Genomic DNA, 21724 nt, shown 5'->3' on the forward strand with positions numbered 1-21724 from the left:
TTAAGGGAAGATTTCTCTCCTTTTACCCCTTGTAAAAATAAAAAAAATGGTTCTGCAAGAACATGCGAGTGTAAAAAATGAAGATTTAGAATTTTCTCCTTCACTTTGCTGCTATTCCTGTCAAACACCTAAAGGGTTAAAAAACTTTCTGAATATCATTTTAGATACTTCGAGGGGTGCAGTTTTTATAATGGGGTCATTTGTGGGGTATTTCTAACATGAAAGCCCCTCAAATCCACTTCAAAAACTGAACTGGTCCCTGAAAAATTACGAGTTTGAAATTTTTGGTAAAAATTTGATAATTGCTGCTGAACTTTGAAGCGTCTGATGTCTCCAAAAGTAAAAACATCTCAACTTTATGATGCCAACATAAAGAAGACATATTGTATATGTGTATATATATATATATATATATATATATAGTCAATATATAATTTATTTGGAATGTCCATTTTCCTTACAAGCAGAGAGCTTCAAAGTTATAAAAATACAAAATTTTCTAAATTTTCATGAAATTCAGGGATTTTTCACCAAGAAAGGATGCAAGTACTGATGAAAATTTACCACCAAAATAAATTAGAATATGTCATGAAAAAACAATCTCGGAATCAGAATAATCGGTAAAAGCATCAGAGTTATTAATGCATGAAGTGATCGTGGTCAGAATTGCAAAAAAGGGCTCAGTCCTCAGGTGAAAAAGGGCTCAGTCCTTAAAGGGGTACTCCGCCCCTAGACATCTTATCCCCTATCCAAAGGATAGGGGATAAGATGTTAGATCGCCACGGTGCCGCTGCTGGGGACCCTCGGGATCACCGCTGCGGCACCGCGCTATTATTACAGCACAGAGCGAGTTCGCTCTGTGCGTAATGACGGGCGATACGGGGGACGGAGCAGCGTGACGTCATGGCGCCGCCCCTCGTGACATCACGGCCTGTTCCCTTAATGCAAGTCTATGGGAGGGGGCGTGACGACTGCCACGCCCCCTCCCATAGACTTGTATTGAAAGGGGCGGACCGTGACATCACGAGGGGCGGAGCCGTGACATAACGATGCTCCGGCCTCTGTACTGCCCATCATTACGTGCAGAGCAATCTCGCTCTGTGCTGTAATGATAGCGCGGTGCCGCAGCGGGGATCCCAGGGGTCCCCAGCAGTGGGACCGCGGCGTACTGACATCTTATCCCCTATCCTTTGGATAGGGGATAAGATGTCTAGGGGCGGAATACCCCTTTAAGGGGTTAATTTTTACAACCAGAGATTGGTTTGGCATAATTGCCCCTTTAAAGGAAATCTGTCATCAGAATCACCCGCACTAAAACTGTTACACGGGCTTGTAGTGCGGGTGATCCTGATTAAAACGCTCCTTACCTGGTTAAAAATGGTTCAGCGCTTCTTAAGATATCTTTATTTTTAGTTTTCTGTTATTCCCTGACTTGGGACTCGGTGGGAGGTCTTATCATCTGGGACTCGGCCACACGTCATTCTAGCTGGGCGGAGCTGCAGCCCGGCTCATGAATATTCATGAACTTATCCTCTTGGTCTAATTCTTTTTTCTCGGTCTGTTTGTGAATAAATACACCCTCCGTCCCTCCCTTCCTCCTACCCCCGGCTTTTCACTTATGCAGCCCGTCTTCTTACTTGTATTGGGCCGCAGCTTGAGTGAAGCCGGGGGGAGAACGCCGCTTCCGGGTGTACGGAACGCGGCCCTCCACACCAGACCGAGAAAGAAGAATTAGACCAGGAGGATAAGTTCATGAATATTCATGAGCCGGGCTGCAGCTCCGCCCAGATAGAATGACGTGTGGCCGAGTCCCAGATGATAAGACCTCCCACCGAGTCCCAAGTCAGGGAATAACAGAAAACTAAAAATATAGATATCTTAAGAAGCGCTGAACCATTTTTAACCAGGTAAGGAGCGTTTTAATCAGGATCACCCGCACTACAAGCCCGTGTAACAGTTTTAGTGCGGGTGATTCTGATGACAGATTTCCTTTAAGAAGAAATATGGAAGGAAATTATCAACAGGTTAAGAGCCTTTTTTTGGTGCAGAAAACTCACAGAAATGTCTCTGTTGCACATCATTTGTGTGACTTTTTTCTAGTCATTCAGTGTTGTACTGATGTCATCTGTTTTTTTGCTTTCTTGCTCCTAATTAATGATCTCCCCTGCGATACTATGATAAATATGCCACATGTAAGCAAAACCAAAGCAAAAGTGAATTACTTCAAAACTCACTTTCTACAGACACATAATGATAAATGGTGTTTATTGTTCGTATTGTCACCCACGTGGCTTCAACAATATAGGGTTAAATGTTCTGGATGTTTAGGGACAGGCACATAAGCTGTCATCAGACACCATTGGTACCAGCTGATCTCCTGAGGGAACAAAGGATCGGGCAAGATGGAGCCCAACCTTCTTACCCCCCCACATCTCCCCTCAGACAACATTCCTGTAAAGGATAAGTCCCTTGTAGACATCTGCCCCATCTATATCCTCAGGACATCCCCCACCACACATCCCATCATCCTCCTCTACTGACCTGCAGCCGATATATATTCGGCACACACCGAGCCGAGGACAACGACCAGGAGGACGGATCGAGCAGACGCTTCCATCTCCCAGGATCACAATGTGGACAGATGCCTGAGACCTGGCTGAGTGTCATATATATATATATACACGGACCATGTGACATCCTGATCACACCCACACATTGTCCTGGTGACACAACTGCACAAACAGCAATGTATTAAGCATGTTATTACCACATACATCATTGTTATTTAGCAATGAATTAACCCATCCAGTGCCACTGAACATTCCATGAGTAAGCTAATCACTGTGACTTCTTTATACTGCCCCCGGTGGTCCCACTAGTAAATATATCTATATACCATACTGCCTCATGTACTCCAAAAGTAACTAAGACCCCTTATAATACTGCCCCCTGTGGTCTCCACTAATGTGACTGTTTAAATACTGTCCCCAGTGGTCCCCACTAATGTGACCCCTAAAATAATGTCCCCTGTGGTCCCCGCTAGTGTGACCCCTAAAATAAAGTTCTCTGTGGTCTCCACTTGTAAGCGTGACCTCCTATAATACTGCCCCATGTTTTTCGTCAGTAATTACAACCCCTTACAATACGGTCACCGGTGTTCGCTGCTGCTGTGCTATGGTTAATATGTCTGCTGAAGATACAGTACAGCCTCAGACCCACATTGATGATGCCCCCGTTTCTCACAGTTGGGATGGTATTCTTTTTAGGGTGCGTTCACACTACGGAATTCTTGCGGAATTCCACGAGCAGAATTCCGCGGTGTGAACTTAAGATTAGTGTAAATGGGTCTCCGCGAGACCTGTTCACACTGCGAAATTGTTCCACGCAAAGAAAGAACATGTTAATTCTTTGCACGGATTCCTCGAGCACTGCATAGCCGTCAATGGTTGACGGCTCAGTGCCCCAAGGCCCTAGCGCCGAAGCACCTTCAGCGGCGGCTGCTAGGCGGAATCTCCTCTCGTGGAATTCAGCCGCGAGAATTCCGTAGTGTGAACAGGGACTTAGGCTTCCAAACTTTTACCTTTTCCCTCCAAACGTAGTTATGGTCATTATGGCCAAACAGTTCAATTTTAGTTTGGTCAAACCACAGTACGTCTCCAAAAATGTAGGTCTTTGTTCCTGTATACATCTGCAAAAGCATCTGGCTATTCTAGGTTTCCTTTGGAGTAATGGCTTCTTCCTGGCAGAGTGGCCTTTCAGCCCATGTTGGAACAGGATTAATTTCATTGTGGATAATGACACAATCTTACCAGGATCCACCAGCATCTTTACAAGGTCTTTTGCTCTTGTTCTTGGGTTGATATGCACATATCGGACAAAGGCACGTTAACCTCTGAGATGCAGAACCGGTCTTCTTCCTGAGCGACATGATGGGCGGACATTGTTATCTTGTTTGTACTTGTGTATAATTGTTTGTGCAGATGTACGAGGCTCCGGCAGGTATCTGGTAACTGCACCCAAGGATGATCCAGACTTGTGTAAGTCCACAATTCTCTTCCGGATATCTTGGCTGATTTCTTTAGACTTTCCCATGATGTTATACACAGAAGCAGCGTGTTTCTGATGTGCATTAAAATAAATCCGCAAGTGAGTCTCTAATTAACTCAGATGTTGCCAATAAACCTATCAGAAGCTTCCAAAGACATGACATCATCACACGTGCTGTGTCACATTGTTTAAATGCATAGTAATCCTAGTGTATGTAAACTTTTGACTTTGCAGAAAGTAATAAAAATGCCTTAGAAAACTCTCTCTCTCTCTCTCTCGTTATTCCGGCATTTGGGAAATATAAATAATTTTGGTAATCCTAACTGACCTAAAACAAAGAAAAACATGCATGTGTCTTTTTATATCTGGTTTAAACTGTATGTTTTTAAAGCGATAAAAAAAAAAAAAATACCACTAGGTGTCTCTGTTCTGTTCCTTGCATCAAGTCGGATAGTTAGTTTGGTCTCCTCCCCCATCCTAGCAAGAGACCAAACTCAGAAACTGCGAAGCTCTCGCAGGCTTCGGTGACGTTGCGCCTGCTGGGGAACGCCCACTTTCTCCTGCCAGGAGCTCACACACAGTGAGCAAGGGGAAAGGTATGATACACAGCTTTTTAAAGTCTATAATTGAGCCCCGTCTCCTGTAATCAGTTGGACTGTGCCACACATGGGGAGTCATTCAGTTATAACTAATAAATGCAGGGGGACTCAGCATCGAGACCCCGATAGATCATATCTTTTTACACGTCTGTGAGACAAGTCAAATGCCACTGACACTTTAAAAGGGGAGCAAAAACAACAGAAATGTAAGTGCACTCACCACAGGGTACTTGTCACTGCATTCCGGGGTCTGGGTAGCAGGTAGCTGAATCTCAGCATTGACGCATGGTGAGAGCGCTCAGAGAGCGCTCTCACCATGCGTCAACGCTGAGATTCAGCTACCCGCTACCCAGAATGCAGTGACAAGTACCCTCTGGTGAGTGCACTTACTTTTCTGTTGTTTTTGGTTGCTTATACTTTACCTTTAGTATATGCACCCCCCAGGTGTCACTACATTTATTGACCGCTGATCCTACATAGGTGATTATTCCGTCTTGCGTGCCCTACCTATTCTGTCTGGGAGCTATCTCCAACAGGAAGCATTAGAGAGCCAAATGCTACTTTGCATGTTTTGGCAGAACAATAGTCACCGGTTATAGATGGAGGACAGCGTGTGCTGTGTACAAGAGATGAATCAGGAAGAAAAGTTCTACCAGGTCCGCCTCACAACCAGGATATCCTTACCCTGGAGCAAACTATTTCCCAACCGTGACTATTTCCCAACCGTGCCCATCTGTGTCTCACCTGCTGGGGAGTGACAATAACACCAGCATTGTGACAGTGTCCGTGCTCCCCTGCTACTGGAAGGACAACAACTCCCAGTGGACCATCAAGGTTTGATGTTGTTCAGATATCCTCAACACTTTGGGTTTATCCAGGAAAACGAAAAATGGTCTCCGGCTCCCATAAAAATCGACTTTATTCAAAAATGACATTAAAACATATAAGGTGAATCGTGTCAAAAACATAAGCTTCTCGAAAAGCCGACGCGTTTCGATCTGTTAACAGATCTTAGCCATGGCACGAATTACCAACACTGCTGGCAGAATATATACTGAGCAAGTTGCAGGCGCAGGTATACAATTGTCCAACCCACATATATAAGTCATATTCTGTTCTTAAACTATATCACAAACAGTAAATAATAGATGGAAAGGAGAAGACCAGCTCACCCCGCCCTGGAAAGAAGGAGCACGGATCCAGGTGCTGGACAACACCGGTAGACAGGAAAACAAAAACAAAAAAATACAGAATCCAGCTCTTGTGCAAATAAAATCCAAGATTTATTCCAAAAAGACATCACAGGAACACAGGAAGTCACGCGTTTCAAGCGCAGAACTTCCTGTGTTGTCTTATTGGAATAAATCTTGTATTTTATATGCACAAGAGCTGGATTCAATGGGGGAGATTTATCAAAACCGGTGTAGGAGAAGAGTGGCGCAGTTGCCCATGGCAACCAATCAGATCACTTCTTTCATTTTTAAAGATACCAGTGAAAAATGAAAGAAGCGATCTGATTGGTGGCCATGGGCAACTGCACCACTCTTCCCCTACACCGGTTTTGATAAATCTCCCCCATTGAATCCAGCTCTTGTGCAAATAAAATGCAAGATTTATTCCACTAAGACAACACAGGAAGTTACGCGTTTCAAGCGCAGAAAGCGCTCTTAGCGCTTTCTGCGCTTGAAACGCGTAACTTCCTGTGTTCTCTTATTGGAATAAATCTTGGATTTTATTTTGCACAAGAGCTGGATTCTATTTTTTTTTTGTTTTCCAGTAAATAATAGAAAACCATATTAATTATACAAGTGTATGTTACACAAAGATGTTATTGATAATTATATGATGCTTCCAGCGTCTACAGGTCACAATACCATATACCCTGCACATAGCTAAATGCCGATTTCATTTCTCTATACCTCCGCAGCAATCCGGTCCGATGAAGGTCCAATGTGGACCGAAACGTTATAATTTTTGGGATTACAAATAAAGTTACCTTGATTCAATTCAGAAGCGGTGTGCCGAGTTTTATCTACATATTGATAATTACATGTTAGGTCATCAGGAAAAATTCAAACCTGTTTGAGATCGCGTATCCGAGCATAAGATCCAATATGCCTCACGTAAGAAGACCTGCTTACTCCAGTCACCGCCCCTAGGTGGCGCCCGCACCTTCTTGATCCCGGAGGTGCACAAACTTGCAGTGTCTGCCGCATGGACTTCATGGAAGTGTCTAGTAAGTCCCGATAAGGATCTATATGTGTTTTTGTGAGGATCAGGATGTTTAGGTGTTCTGTGGTGTTTAGCGCTAATATTAAAATTGCTAATTTTTACAGCGTTTATCAGCGATTCGCAATTTCGAGAATATTTAGAATATCATGATATATATTGGTAGTGATGAATATTCGTTTTTTTAATGCAATTTTTTATGCAAAATTATGCAAATATCGGCACTTCCACACTGGACACTTATCCCTCCCTTCCTTTAGGTGAAAGATATAATTGCGCATGCGCACTATGCGAATTTCCTTACAAATTTTCGCATGAAAAAGTAATGAATATGCGAATTTCGCCAACATAGGAAGAATATTCGTCCATATATTCACAACATATTGCGAATTTGAATATGGCCCCTGCCATTCCGTAATTCTAACTTTTAATTTCCTAGACGAACATCCGACGTAGTGAATATTGCATGAATTGCATGTAGCTAGGACTGACAATTAATAAAACTTTTTATTTTATATTCAGTTCCTCTCTTGATTTAAAATGGGTATTCCGGGCAAAAACATCTTATCCCCTATGGAAAGGTTAGATGTCTGATCGCGGGGGGCCTGCCGCTGGGACCATCTGCAATCTCCCTGCAGCAGCCCGCATTTTATGCATAGCTGCGTCTGAAGTTTCGGAAACCGCCGGGCTTCCGAGACAGGGACGTGACGTCACGCCACACACCCCTCCATTCATGTCTATGGGAGGGGGCGTTGCAGCAGTTACGCCCCCTCCCATAGAAATGAATGGAGGGGGCGTGGCGTGACATCTTATTCCCTATCCTTTGGATAGGGGATAAGATGTTTTTACCCGGAATACCCCTTTAACTGTCTTATTGTTTTGCATACAGGCACATAAACCCCACACATACGTTTACATAAGACGCTTGATCTGAACATGCTCTTCTAGCTCTTGCAAACTCTCCAATAGGTAATTTGTGAACAACATGTTTGGGGTGACACCTATTGGAATGTCGAAAGCTATTGCCTGCACATGGTTTACGGTACAGTTTGTTTTAAAGGAAAACTGTCAGCTTGCTCCCCCCACACTAATCAGCGCTACTGGCTGGTAGTGCGGGGGACGCTGATCAGTTTGATACCTACCGTGCCCGGATCCGCCACGCTGTTCATCCGAAATCGTTTTTCTGTATATGCTAATTAGTTGCTAACTGGCACAGGCGGCGTAATTGGAACTCTGACATCAGCGCCGCCCAGCTCATCAATATTCCTCTCCTCCCCACTCTGCAATGAAGAGGGAGAGGCAGAGGATGAATATTGATGAGCTGGGTGGCGCTGCGGACGAGCGGCACTGACGTCAGAGTGCCAGTTACACTGCCTGTGTCAGTTAGTACCTAATTAGCATATATATATATATATATATATATATATATATATATATATATATGTATATATATAAACAAAGATTCCGGCCGACTGCGTGGCGGATCTGGGCACGTTAAGCATCAAACTGATCAGCGTGCCCTGCACTACCAGCCAGTACCACTGGTTAGTGCGGGGGGGGAGAGCAAGTGGACAGTTTTTCTTTCATTTCATTGTTTTCTATAGACTCTGTGAGAGTAATGTCCAAAAAATCTATGTGTTCATATTTTAAACATGTAGTAAATGACTCAAATTCATTATTGTTGAGAAAAATCTCAAAAGTGCTTCTGTGTCACTGCCCCTCCACACGAGGAGAATGTCGTCTATGTATCTTCCATACCAGCCAATCGAAGATGTAAAAGGATTGGTTGGTGAATACAAGACGACCTCCTCCCAGTGCCATGTATATGTTCGCCAAGGTTGGTGAGAACTTGGCCCCCATAGGGCAGCCTGTGATCTGAAAGTAAAAAGTGTTGTTAAAGGGGTACTCCGACCCCAAGACATCTTATCCTTTGGATAGGGAATAAGAAGTCTGATCGCGGGGGTCCCGCTGCTGGATGCAGAACCCACCTGTAAGCACTGCAGGAAGCTCTGGAGGCTTTCAGTGTTATGCCTCCCGACCACGGGGTATCATGACGTCCCGCCCCGCCCCCTCAATGCAAGTCTATGGGAGGGGCGTGATGGCCATCACGCCCCCTCCCATAGACTTGCATTGAGGGGGTGGGGCAGGACATCATAAGGGGGCAGAGTCACGATACTCCGTCCCCGTGGTCGGGAGGCATAACACTGATAGCCTCCAGAGCTTCCTGCAGTGCTTACAGGTGGGTGCTGCATGCTAGATTACGGGGGTCCCCAGAAGTGTGACCCCCATGATCAGACATCTTATCCCCTATTCTTTGGATAGGGGATAAAATGTTTCGAGGCCGGAGTACCACTTTAAAACTGAAAAACGTATACAATTATACATCTAAAATGTACGAATGACTAAAGGTTGTAGTAATTGGTCCAGCCATGACCCCAATCTTACTAGACACTTCCATGAAGTCCATGCGGGAGACACTTCAAGTTTGTGCATCTCCGGGAGCAAGAAGGTGGGGCTGCCACCTAGAGGCATTGACTGGAGTAAGCAGGTCTTCTTACGTGAGGCATATTGGATCTTATGTTTAGATACGCGATCTCAAACAGGTTTGAATGTTCGTAATGACTACAGATGAGCGAACTTACAGTAAATTCGATTCGTCACTAACTTCTCGGCTCGGCGGTTGCTGACTTTTCCTGCATAAATTAGTTCAGCTTTCCGGTGCAACTGTGGGCTGGAAAAGATGGATACAGTCCTAGTAAAGAGTCTCCTAGGAGTGTATCCACCTTTTCCAGCCCACCGGAAAGCTGAACTAATTTATGCAGGAAAAGTCATCAACTGCCGAGCCGAGAAGTTCGTGACGAATCAAATTTACTGTAAGTTCGCTCATCTCTAGTAATGACCTAATATGTAATTATCAATAACATCTTTGTGTAACATACACTTTGTGATATAGTTTAAGAACAAGATATGACGTATATGTATGTTGGACAATTGTATACTTGCACCTGCAACTAATTCAGTATATATTCTGCCAGCAGCGTTGGTGATGTGTGCCATGACTAAGATTTGTTAACAGATCGAAACGAGTCGCCGTTTCGAGGAGCATGTTTTTTTTTATCCTCTTTTGATATAATTCACCTTATTTGTTTTAATTATATATTTTTAATAAAGTCGATTTTTATAGGAGCCGGAGACCATTTTTAGTTTTCCTGGATTATCTACACTGTAATGTAAATGTGATCAAAGAAAATAAAAAAAACAAGGTGCCTGGGAATGAATCAGTGCCCCTACATCCCGGTGGCAGCTCACACAAGCTGTAGATGGGAGGGCATACATGAAGGACAGCTCACATAGGCTGTAGATAGGGAGGAGAGCATAAATGAGGGCAGCTCACACAGGCTGTACATAGAGAGGAGAGCATACATGGAGGACAGCTCAAACAGGCTGTAGATTGGGAGGAGACCATATATGGAGTGCAGTTCACTTAGGCTGTAGGTAGGGAGAAGAGCATACATGGAGGACAGCTCACACAGACTGTAGAGAGAACATACATGAGGACAGCCCTCACAGGCTGTAGATAGGGAGGAGAACATACATGGAGGACAGCTCACACAGGCTGTAGAAAGGAGAGAATAGCTCACACAGACTGTAGATAGGAAGGAGAGCATACCTGGAGGACAGCTCACACAGGCTGTAGAGAAAACCTACATGGAGAATAGCTCATACAGACTGTAAGAGCATACATGAAGGACAGCTCACAGACTAAAGAAAGGGAGGAGGGTATACATGGAGGGCAGCTCACACAGGCTGTATATAGGGAGAAGAGCATACATGAAGGGCAGCTAACACAGGCTGTATATAGGGAGGAGAGCATACATGGAGGGCAGCTCACACAGGCTGTAGGTAAGGAGGAGAGCATACATGGAGGACAGCTGCTCACACAGGCTGTATATAGAGAGGAGAGCATACATGGAGGGCAGTTCACTCAGGCTATAGGTAGGGAGGAGAGCATACATGGAGGGCAGCTCACACAGGCTGGAGATAGAGAGAAGAGCATACATCGAGGCTCACATATGCTGGAGAGAAAAAGAGGAAAGCAGAATGCTCGCTCTCATTATTCTGGAATTTAGCAAATGTGATTTTAATAATCCTAATTGACCTAAAATGGGTAATTTCACGTCAGATAGTGAGAAAAAAAAATGCATGTGTATTTTTATATAGTGTATGTAAACTTCTGATTTCAACTGTATATTTTGAATGTGATTGAAAAAATGTCCACTAGGTGGCTCTGTTCTGTTCCCTGTAGCAAGTCAAACAGTTAGCTTGGTCTCCTCCCGGCCTGGCAGGAGACAAAATACAGGAAGTGCGTGCAGGCTTCAGTGATGTTGCACCTTCTTGGGAACGCCTACTTTCTCTTGCTAGGAGCTCACACAATAAGAGCAAGGGGAAAGGTATGATAAAGAGCTTTTAAAAGGAGAACTGTGGCAAAATATTTTGCATTACTCCTGTGCCCAGGCTGCAAAAACAAAACAATAAAACTATAACTCACCTTCCTACGTTCCCCCGTTGCACAGATATCGGCATCCTGGTCCTCCACTGCTGGTCTTCTTCCTGGTTCCTGGGCTCAGTGACTCATACTGGGCTCAGAGTATGGCTGGCCACAGTAATATCCCGCCTCGACTGGTGATAGGCTGAGTGCACTGTCATGTAAGGAGCCTGGGCAGCAGGGAGAAGACGGGGCCCAGGCTTCTTACATGACAGTGCGCTCAGCCTATCACCGGCCGATATGGGACATTGCTGTGGCCGGTGATACGCTGAGCGCAGTATGAGTCACTGAGCCCAGGAACCAGGAAGACCAGCACTGGAGGACCGGGACACCGATATTGGCACAATGGGGGAACGTAGGAAGGTGAGTAAAAGTTTTTATTTTTTTCAGCCTGGGCACAGGAGTAATGAAACGGATGTTAGGAGTAGTTAGGGAACATAATCTTAGTTAGTTTAGAGTCTATAATTGAGCCCCATCTCCTGTAATCAGTTGGACGATGCCAGACATGGAGAGTCACCCAGTTATAACTAAGAAATGCAGGGGGACTCAGCACCGAGACCCTGATTGATCATAACTATTTACATGTCTGTGAGACAAGTCAAATGTCACTGACACTTTAAAAGGTGCTGAGCATTAACTTACAGGGAAGCTACCTCCAAAAGGTAGCATTAGAGAGCCAAATGCTACAGTATGTTTTGGCAGAATAATAGTCACCGGTTATAGATGGAGGATAGTGTGTGCTGTGTACAAGAGGAGTCAGGAAGAAAAGTTCTACCAGGATATCCTTACCCTGGAGCAAACTATTTCCCAACCATGACTATTTCCCAACCGTGCCCATCTGTGTCTCACCTGCTAGGGAGTGACAATAACACCAGCATTGTGACAGTGTCCGTGCTCCCCTGCTACTGGGGGACAACAACTCCCAGTGGTCCATCGAGGTTTGATGTTGTTCAGATATCCTCAACACTTTGGGTTTATGACTCCTGTATGGATGGTCCTTAAGCTAATTTCACAATGGGTGGTAACCGAGAAAATGTCAATGCAAGTCCTAAACCTCTTACATCTGATGGACACATCTCCAGTGACTGGAACCAATCATTGTAGTATTATCCCCCAAAGGATAACTATCCACCTGATAACCTTCTATGAACGGCTTGTGGTTATTATTACAACCTACAGAGTGTAAACCGAGTGGCCCTGGGATTGATGGAGGAGACACCGACACAAGTGCCTGCTCGTCATATCCGGTACAGAACATCCTATAGAAAACCAGAAAAGTTACACATACTCTAGAGATTTAGGGAGACATGACTGACATGCTGCCCGCTGTGCCCGACCATATCTCTTGTCCCTTACCATCCCCCCATCCGTGATTAAATGCCACCCATTGCGCTGTGCCCGACCGCATTTCTTGTCCCCTACAACCCCCCCCCCCATCCGTGATTACATGCCGCTAGATGCCTGTGCACGCCAGGCATGACTGCTCCAATCTCCCTCCTTGCTCTATGCCTTGTGCTCTGCATAACAGGTAGGAGGGGGGATGACAGCCTGCCTGCCGTGATTCTGCCTGTTCTATGTGAGCTCTGGAGCGCACATAGAACAGGGAAGGGCAGAAGTGTTACATGGCAGGCTTCAGCTGACGTCATGCCTGGCGAGAAACGCCTTCTTCAGCCCAGGAAAGCTCACAGGTAGTGAGCAGGGTTTGGAAGCAGTTGATATATGAAATACTGGGCTAAAATGAAAAAGAAAAACAGTGGGGGAAGGTAATGAGGAAGGCAACATAACAGGAGGGTAATTTTAAAAAGTTGAGATGGTAGGTACTCTTTAAAAACAACCACCCGAGGAGATTTTTGTGGTCGCTTTCCTAATCCACAAATAAACATTTTTACATTTTAAAATGCCCTTATAAAATAGTTTATGGGAGCCACATACAACATAGAGGGCAGCTCTCACAGGCTGTAGATAGAGAGAGAGCATACATGGAGGACAGCTCACACAGGCTGTAGATAGAGAGGAGAGCATACATTGAGGACAGCTTACACAGGCTGTAGATAGATAGAGAGGAGAGCATACATAGAGGGCAGCTCACACAGGTTGTAGAAAGAGAGGAGAGCATACATGGAGGACAGCTCACACAGGCTGTAGATAGAGAGGAAAGCATACATAGAGGACAGCTCATACAGGCTGTAGATAGAGAGGAGAGCATACATAGAGCACAGCTCAGAGGCTGTCGATACGGAGGTGAGCACACATGGAGGACAGCTCATTCAGGCTGTAGATAGAGAGGAGAGCATACATAGAGCACAGCTCACAGAGGCTGTAGATACGGAGGAGAGCATACATAGAGGACAGCTCACACAGGTTGCATATAGGGAGGAGAGGATACATGGAGGGCAGCTCACAGGCTGTAGATAGGGAGGAGAGCATACATGGAGGACAGGTCACATAGGCTGTAGATAGGGAGGAGAACATACATGGAGGACAGCTCACACAGGATGTAGATAGGGAGGGGAACATACATGGAGGAAAGCTCACACAGGCTGTATATAGGGAGGAGAGCATACATGGAGGACAGCTCTCACAGGCTGTAGATATAGGTGAACATACATGGAGGACAGCTCACACAGGATGTAGATAGGGAGGGGAACATACATGGAGGAAAGCTCACACAGGCTGTATATAGGGAGGAGAGCATACATGGAGGACAGCTCTCACAGGCTGTAGATATAGGTGAACATACATGGAGGACAGCTCACACAGGCTGTAGATAGAGAGGAAAGCATACATAGAGGACAGCTCACACAGGCTGTAGATAGAGAGGAGAGCATACATAGAGCACAGCTCACAGAGGCTGTAGATACGGAGAAGAGCATACATAGAGGACAGCTCACACAGGTTGCATATAGGGAGGAGAGGATACATGGAGGACAGCTCACAGGCTGTAGACAGGGAGGAGAGCATACATGGAGGACAGGTCACATAGGCTGTAGATAGGGAGGAGAACATACATGGAGGAAAGCTCACACAGGCTGTATATAGGGAGGAGAGCATACATGGAGGACAGCTCTCACAGGCTGTATATATAGGTGAACATACATGGAGGACAGCTCACACAGGCTGTAAATATGGAGAGCATACATGGAGGCTCACACACTCTGCAGAGAAAGAGGGGAGAGTAAAATTATCTCTCATTATTCTGGCATTTGGTAAATAAAAATGAGCAAAAGAAAGTGAGGTAAGGCACAGTGAAGGACTTATAGTCCAGAGTGGGTGCACAAGCTCCAGGGGTCCGACTCGAGATCCCAGATATTGAAGAAAATACGGAAGAAGCGGCACTCCAGGGATTGTAATCCAAAAAAATAGTTTTTATTCACCCATCAGTGAGATGCAACGTTTCGATCCACAATCCGGATCTTTATCAAGCATAGTAATCAAGTGCAACAACACAGTATTTATATGGTATCCAAATGACATCATATCCTTCAAGGGGTGTGGCCACCCATGTAAACACAAACTAATTCATGATATAGTGCATAATCAACATGACATAATCCATGAACCAACAGATCTAGTGTTAATACAAAGATCCACCCATATAAGTGTATATAATAAGAGTTCTGACCTCCGATATCCAACTGTCCGGTCACCTTCACATACCACCATATCCGATACGTCATTGCCGGAAGCATGCGGCCTGTGTTTGTACACAAACACTCTGCGCAGAAGCGGCCATCCGCTTCTGCGCAGAGTGTTTGTGTACAAACACAGGCCGCATGCTTCCGGCAATGACGTATCGGATATGGTGGTATGTGAAGGTGACCGGACAGTTGGATATCGGAGGTCAGAACTCTTATTATATACACTTATATGGGTGGATCTTTGTATTAACACTAGATCTGTTGGTTCATGGATTATGTCATGTTGATTATGCACTATATCATGAATTAGTTTGTGTTTACATGGGTGGCCACACCCCTTGAAGGATATGATGTCATTTGGATACCATATAAATACTGTGTTGTTGCACTTGATTACTATGCTTGATAAAGATCCGGATTGTGGATCGAAACGTTGCATCTCACTGATGGGTGAATAAAAACTATTTTTTTGGATTACAATCCCTGGAGTGCCGCTTCTTCCGTATTTTCTGGTAAATAAAAATAATTTAGCTAATTCTAATTGACCTAAAACGGGTGAGGTTTAGTCTGATTTCATGTCAGATAGTGAGAAAAACATGCATACATGTCTTTTTATATAGTGAATGTAAAATTCTGGTTTCAACTGTATGTTTTTAATGTGATTGAAAAAATGGCCACTAGATGGCTCTGTTCTGTTCCCTGCAGCAAGTGAAACAGTTAGTTTGGTTTCCCCCGACTGGAAAAAAAAAAAGCCATGCGGCACATGGCGAGGCACAGGCTTCAGTGACTTCACGCCTGCTTGGTAACACCCACTTTCTCCTGCCAGAAGCTCACACAATAACAGCAAGGGGAAAGGTATGATACACAGCTTTTTAAGCTCAGAAATTATTTTAAGAGCAGGAGGGGTGTTAGGAGTAGATAGGGAACATATTTTGACTTAGTTTAGAAAATATGCTAATTTAAAAAAGGTGTTGAGCATTAACTTAGAGGAAGCATTAGAGAGCCAAATGCTACTTTGCATTTTTTGGCAGAATAATAGTCACCGGTTATAGATGGAGGACAGTGTGTGCTGTGTACAAGAGGAGTCAGGAAGAAAACTTCTACCAGGTCCGCCTCACAACCAGGAAATCCTTACCCTGGAGCAAACTATTTCCCAACCATGACTATTTCCCAACCGTGCCCATCTGTGTCTCACCTGCTAGGGAGTGACAATAACACCAGCATTGTGACAGTGTCCGTGCTCCCCTGCTACTGGGGGACAACAACTCCCAGTGGTCCATCGAGGTTTGATGTTGTTCAGATATCCTCAACACTTTGGGTTTATGACTCCTGCAATGAAGGTCCGTAAGCTAATTTCACAATGGGTGGTAACCGAAAAAACATCAATGCAAGTCCTAAACCTCTTACATCTGATGGACACATCTCCAGTGCCTGGAACCAATCATTGTAGTAATATCCCCCAAAGGATAACTATCCACCTGATAACCATCTATGAACGACTTGTGGTTATTATTACAACCTACAGAGTGTAAACCGAGTGGCCCTGGGATTGATGGAGGAGACACCAACACAAGTTCCTGCTCGTCATATCCGGTACAGAAAATCCTCTAGAAAACCATAAAAGTTACACATACTCTGTAGACAGTTTTAAGGAAAGATGACTGACATTGAGCGCAGATCTGGCATTCTTCCTTCAGGTCTTTTTATTGTAGCACTAATGGGACACAGGATCACTCATGAAAATAAAAATCTCACTTTATTTTGGTTCTTTACACCAGAGGACATTGGGAAAGGATCTGTAGAAGTTCACAATGTCCCATTTTGCATCTGGTCTTGGTTTGGGCTTCTTCTCTCAGGTTTTAGTAGTGATCAGAAGTTTCCCCTTCTTCCGTAGCCGTTCTTTCTTACCTCTAAACCATGGAAATCTTTTAGGATTTCCTAAATTCTAGTGATCCCCCACTACTGACTTGGTTAAAGTTGAACTCTAAAGATGGCACCCAAAACCTTTCCCCCAGCCTGGAGCTAAACTCTTGGTAACACAAGTAATGCATGTTCTGTCCCAAAAGACAGAGACCAAATCAGCAACGTAGCAGAAGCTACTGTTCATGACCCACACCACCACAACCCACTGGACTATTGTTACGGGGTCATCATTAGGATAATTCATTCATTGGTCTATAAGTTGCACAGAAAGGTTAATGATCCAATGTGAAGATCAGTGGAACAGTCCATTCTGCAGATCAAAGAGTCATTTTATGGAAGAGTCCATTAACCAAACTGAAGGATAAACACTGGAACTCAAATGCAGATAATTCATTGGCAGTCCACTCCCCTAACTAAAGATATCAGTGGAACAATCCAGATCAGGTCTAGAGACATTAGAAGATATGTTTATTCTTATTAGGTTTATTAATCCTTGGCTATCTACTGGAATAGCATTAGACCAGTCCACCTTAAAAACTAGGGGAATAGCACCGAGTCAAATGGAACAATCCTCTTCCATATAGAGAGGTTATTGGGCGAGTCCATTTCAAGATAAGGATTTAAATAGCTAATGTTACATTATTATAGTGATCACGGTATTAGTACAATTCCATGACTACATAGAGGGGGCACTGGACCAGTCCATTCTAATAACTATATATAGGGAGGTCAATGGATCAGCCCATTCCTAAAAAATATATATGGAGGTAGGAAGAGCAGTTCATTACTATCTAGGAAGGACCATGGATCAACCTATTTACTCAACACTAGAGGGGGCGGGTCGCAGTGCAAACCATTATGGCATTATAATATGAAGGAAACTAGAACAGCACATTCTCGATACTGTTTAGTGTGGTAACTGGATCAGTCCATTTCTGTTAGTAAATAGGGAGGTCACTGGATCAGTCCATTTACATTACTGTATCGGGAGGTCAGCCTATCAGGGGCTGAGGCAGAACATCAAGGTGGCTGGCTGAGCCATAGTATGATCAGTCTACCACAAGAAGCAGGTAGAGGATTGCACCGCAGCGGGATATCGAAAGCACCGGGGAAGAGGCAAGACTGGATCAGTCTATTTCCATTACTGTATAGGGAGGTCCATTATTGTATAATGCGGCCACTGGATCAGTCCATTTTCATTAGTGTATAGGGAGGTGACTGGATAGGTCCATTAGTGTAAAGGGAGGTCACTGGATCAGTCCATTTCCATTACTGTATAGGGAGGTCACTGGATCAGTCCATTTCCATTACTGTATAGGGAGGACACTGGACCGGTCCATTTCCATTACTGTATAGAGAGGTCAATGGATGAGTCTATTTTACTTAACTACATGTAAAGGTTACAAAGTGTTGATAGAGCAACATATTCAGACAAGATGGAAGGATAAACTATGTGCACACGGTGCTTAATGCTATCCATATCAGAATCTGCAAAACAAGACAAGAGGCCATGACAGTTGTATCCAGCAGTGACAGTCCCCCCCCCCCCCCCCCCTCGTGCAGGCGCATTATATCGTTACCCACGTTCCCATACAATTTTATAAGGATCATGCCGTACGACACTTGCTCTCACTGTGTCTCACCTGTCGCTTCTTCAACTACACAGAAATGGTTTCTCCAAGTCCAATCCTGAATGTAAAGGTGTCACTTTGCGTGTGGGGACAGTTTCTACATAAGAAGAAATTATTATAGGGCTGCAGTTATGGGTCCAGGAGCCGATCTCAGGGCGGTCACCTACAGGAGAAGTAGTCCGCAATGATCTGGGCGCGGATGTCGTGAGCATTGCCGGCAGCTGGATCCTCGTGTGGAGCTCCAGGCTTTTCCTCAAAGGTCGGCTCCTCAGTTTTGGGTGAGATGTTGTGGAGGATTGAGATGTTGTGTAGGATGCAGCAGGCCACAATGATGTCGGAGACCTTCGTGGGGTCGTACTGGAGCCCCCCGCCCGACTTGTCCAAGCACTTGAATCGACTTTTTAACATCTTGAAGGTTTTGTCTATGACGGCTCGAGTGGTGGCGTGGGCCTCATTGTAGGAGAACTCTGCGGGGGTCTTGGGGTCTGGGACTGGGGTCATCAGCCAGGGGCGGCAGGCGTATCCTGACCCGCCTACACAAAATAAAGACAAGCCTCTTATACAAAGACACTGAGAAGCATAAAAAAGAAAACAACAGGACGAGCATGGATGGGAAGAAGCTATGCTGGTGGCCATTTTTCCTGTGATGCTGAAATGCTCTGCAGTACTCAGTGCAGAGTATTTTGTTGACGTGAGTTACCACTGAGGATCTCTGCACCTCCAGACAGGCTGCACATCGGACGCCCTATAAACAGATATACTATAGACTGCTAGGGAGAGGCGCATCACTCAAGCCGGTCGGGCAGGGAGCAGCTGTTGTGACCTGCCCTAAGGACTAGTCACCCAGGTCACAGCTAAATTTTTAAACTATGACTACTATGAATCGCCCGAGGGTCTTCAAGTAATATATTGCATGCCAGGATCACCTGCACCAGATTTATGCTGCCCGTGGTTTAGGCAGCATAAAACCAATGACAGGTTCCCTTTAAGCACAAATTCTTGCAAAAAAAAAAATCATTGACCACTAGATGGTGTAATAGAATCTACTGGAGACCTGCAGGATATATACTGTATACAGTGCATCTTGTGATATTCTGTCCTCTCCACCAGGTGGCAGTACCATGGCTGGCCTTATTTTATGTCTTACACCGCCCACCTCCTGCATATTTACACCTGTAATAGCAAAATGACGATGTGGAACACTTAGGAATAGGAAATGGGCGAGTGTCCCTTAGTGTATGGCACAAGGACACTTCTTATACGCAGCTTATATGTAACATGGAGGAATCTTATGAAAACCAGAGGGGAGGGGAGCTCCTCTCACCTAGTCCCATTCTTCGGCCGGCAGCAAAGGCCTCTCCTCTTGATTGAATGGCTGTGTCATTGCTCTTCTCAGTCTGTTCAGTGAGCAGAGTGATGACGCGGCCCGTCAATCAAGCCGAGGGGGCGTGGCTGCCGGACGAAGAACGGGACAAGGTGAGAGGAGCTCCCCACTCAGGGGACTACATACGGCCACGGCAGTGACTAGTTTATAAGTTCATATCCTCACCATCCATGGGGGCAGGAGCGTCCCCCGGGGATGGTGAGACAAAGATTTTATCCTATATATCGCTTTGCCAAGTGTTATATAGGGTAAAATCTGATGATTGGTTCTCTTTAACCCCTTAAGGATCCGGGGTTTTTCCGTTTTTTGCATGTTCGTTTTTTCCTCCTTACCTTTAAAAAAAATCATAACCCTTTCAATTTTGCACCTAGAAATATATATGATTGCTTATTTTTTGCACCAGCAATTCTAGTTTGTAATGATATCAGTCATTTTACCCAAAAATCTACGGCGAAACGGGAAAAAATCATTGAGACAAAATAGAAAAAAAAAAATGCCATTTTGTAACTTTTGGGGGCTTCTGTTTCTACTGGGGATCGACCGATATTGATTTTTCTAGGGCCAATACCGATAATCTGTGAACTTTGAGGCCGATAGCCGATAACTTATACCGATATTCCAGTATAAGTTATCGGCTATTTCAATCCCCCCCCCCCCCCCCCCCCGCGCGCAGAAGCCGCTGCAGATCAATGATTTAAAGCGGGCGCTTTAAATCAATGAACTGCAGTGGCTTTTGCGGGAGAGATTGCCGCCGCCGCCCGCTTTTCTCCTGCTGCCTGTCCTGGGGTCCTCCATAGTCCAACCACCACCACCACCGCTGCCCCCTCCCCCCCTGCCTATCCTCTGGCCAGAGACCGCTGCTGCCCGCTTCTCTCCCCCTGCCGGTCCTGGGGTCCTGAGTCCAATCACCACCGCTGCCCCATTGCCTCCCGCATCCCCGGTTTTATAATTACCTGTTCCCGGGGTCCGCACTACTTCTGGCTCCGGTGGCGTCCTATGCTGTTACTGTGCGCACTGATGACGACGTTGAGTACGTCACTCGTCATTGCGCAGGGCAGCGCACAGTAATAGCGCAGGACGCCGCAGGAGCCAGAAGTAGCGCGGACCCCGGGAACAGGTAATTCTAAAACTGGGGATGGGGGAGGCAATGGGGCAGCGGCGGCGGTCTCTGGCCCGGCGGGGACATTCTCGGCAATGTAACTGCCAATACCGATAACGTCCAAAATCGTGAATATCGGCCGATGATATCGGCCAAACCGATAATCGGTCGATCCCTAGTTTCTACACAGTACATTTTTCGGTAAAAATGACACCTTCTCTTTATTCTGTAGGTCCATACAGTTAAAATGATCCCCGACTTATATAGGTTTGATTTTGTCGTACGTTTGGAAAAAAAATCATAACTACATGCAGGAAAATTTATACGTTAAAAATTCTCATCTTCTGACCCCTATAACTTTCATTTTCCGCGTACAGGGCGATATGAGGGCTCATTTTTTGCGCTGTGATCTGAAGTTTTTAGCGGTACCATTTTTGTATTCGTAGGACTTATTGATCGCTTTTTATTATATAAAAAGTGACCAAAAATACACTATTTGGAACTTTGCGCGTGCGTCATTGACCGTGCGGTTTAATTAACGATATATTTTTATAATTCAGAGATTTCCGAACGGCACGATACCACATGTTTATTTTTATTTACACTGTTTGTTTTTTATGGGAAAAGG

The 21724-nt window shown here is 45.0% G+C and overlaps 1 protein-coding gene across 5 annotated transcripts in view; it reads right to left on the reverse strand.

The window, feature by feature from the left end:
* The window catches only part of LOC130361113 (putative nuclease HARBI1), a 62082-nt gene that overhangs the window by 27491 nt on the left and 12867 nt on the right, over positions 1 to 21724 (reverse strand). Inside the window, exons 3-4 of one of the 5 annotated variants that reach the window (XR_008890881.1) lie at positions 18626 to 19146; positions 16797 to 18470 (exon numbers count right to left, since the gene is read on the reverse strand). The exons of 3 other annotated variants lie outside the window; for them this stretch is intronic. Coding sequence is in view for 1 of the 2 variants with exons in the window: in XM_056563686.1 (XP_056419661.1) it covers positions 18773 to 19146 (374 nt within the window). In the remaining variant the exon portion in view is untranslated. Of the gene's footprint in view, positions 1 to 16796; positions 19147 to 21724 lie in introns of those variants that run through there. One more of the 5 variants, XM_056563686.1, reaches the window with a different exon arrangement.

This window comes from Hyla sarda, chromosome 3, assembly GCF_029499605.1.
Source record: "Hyla sarda isolate aHylSar1 chromosome 3, aHylSar1.hap1, whole genome shotgun sequence".
NCBI lineage: Eukaryota > Metazoa > Chordata > Amphibia > Anura > Hylidae > Hyla > Hyla sarda.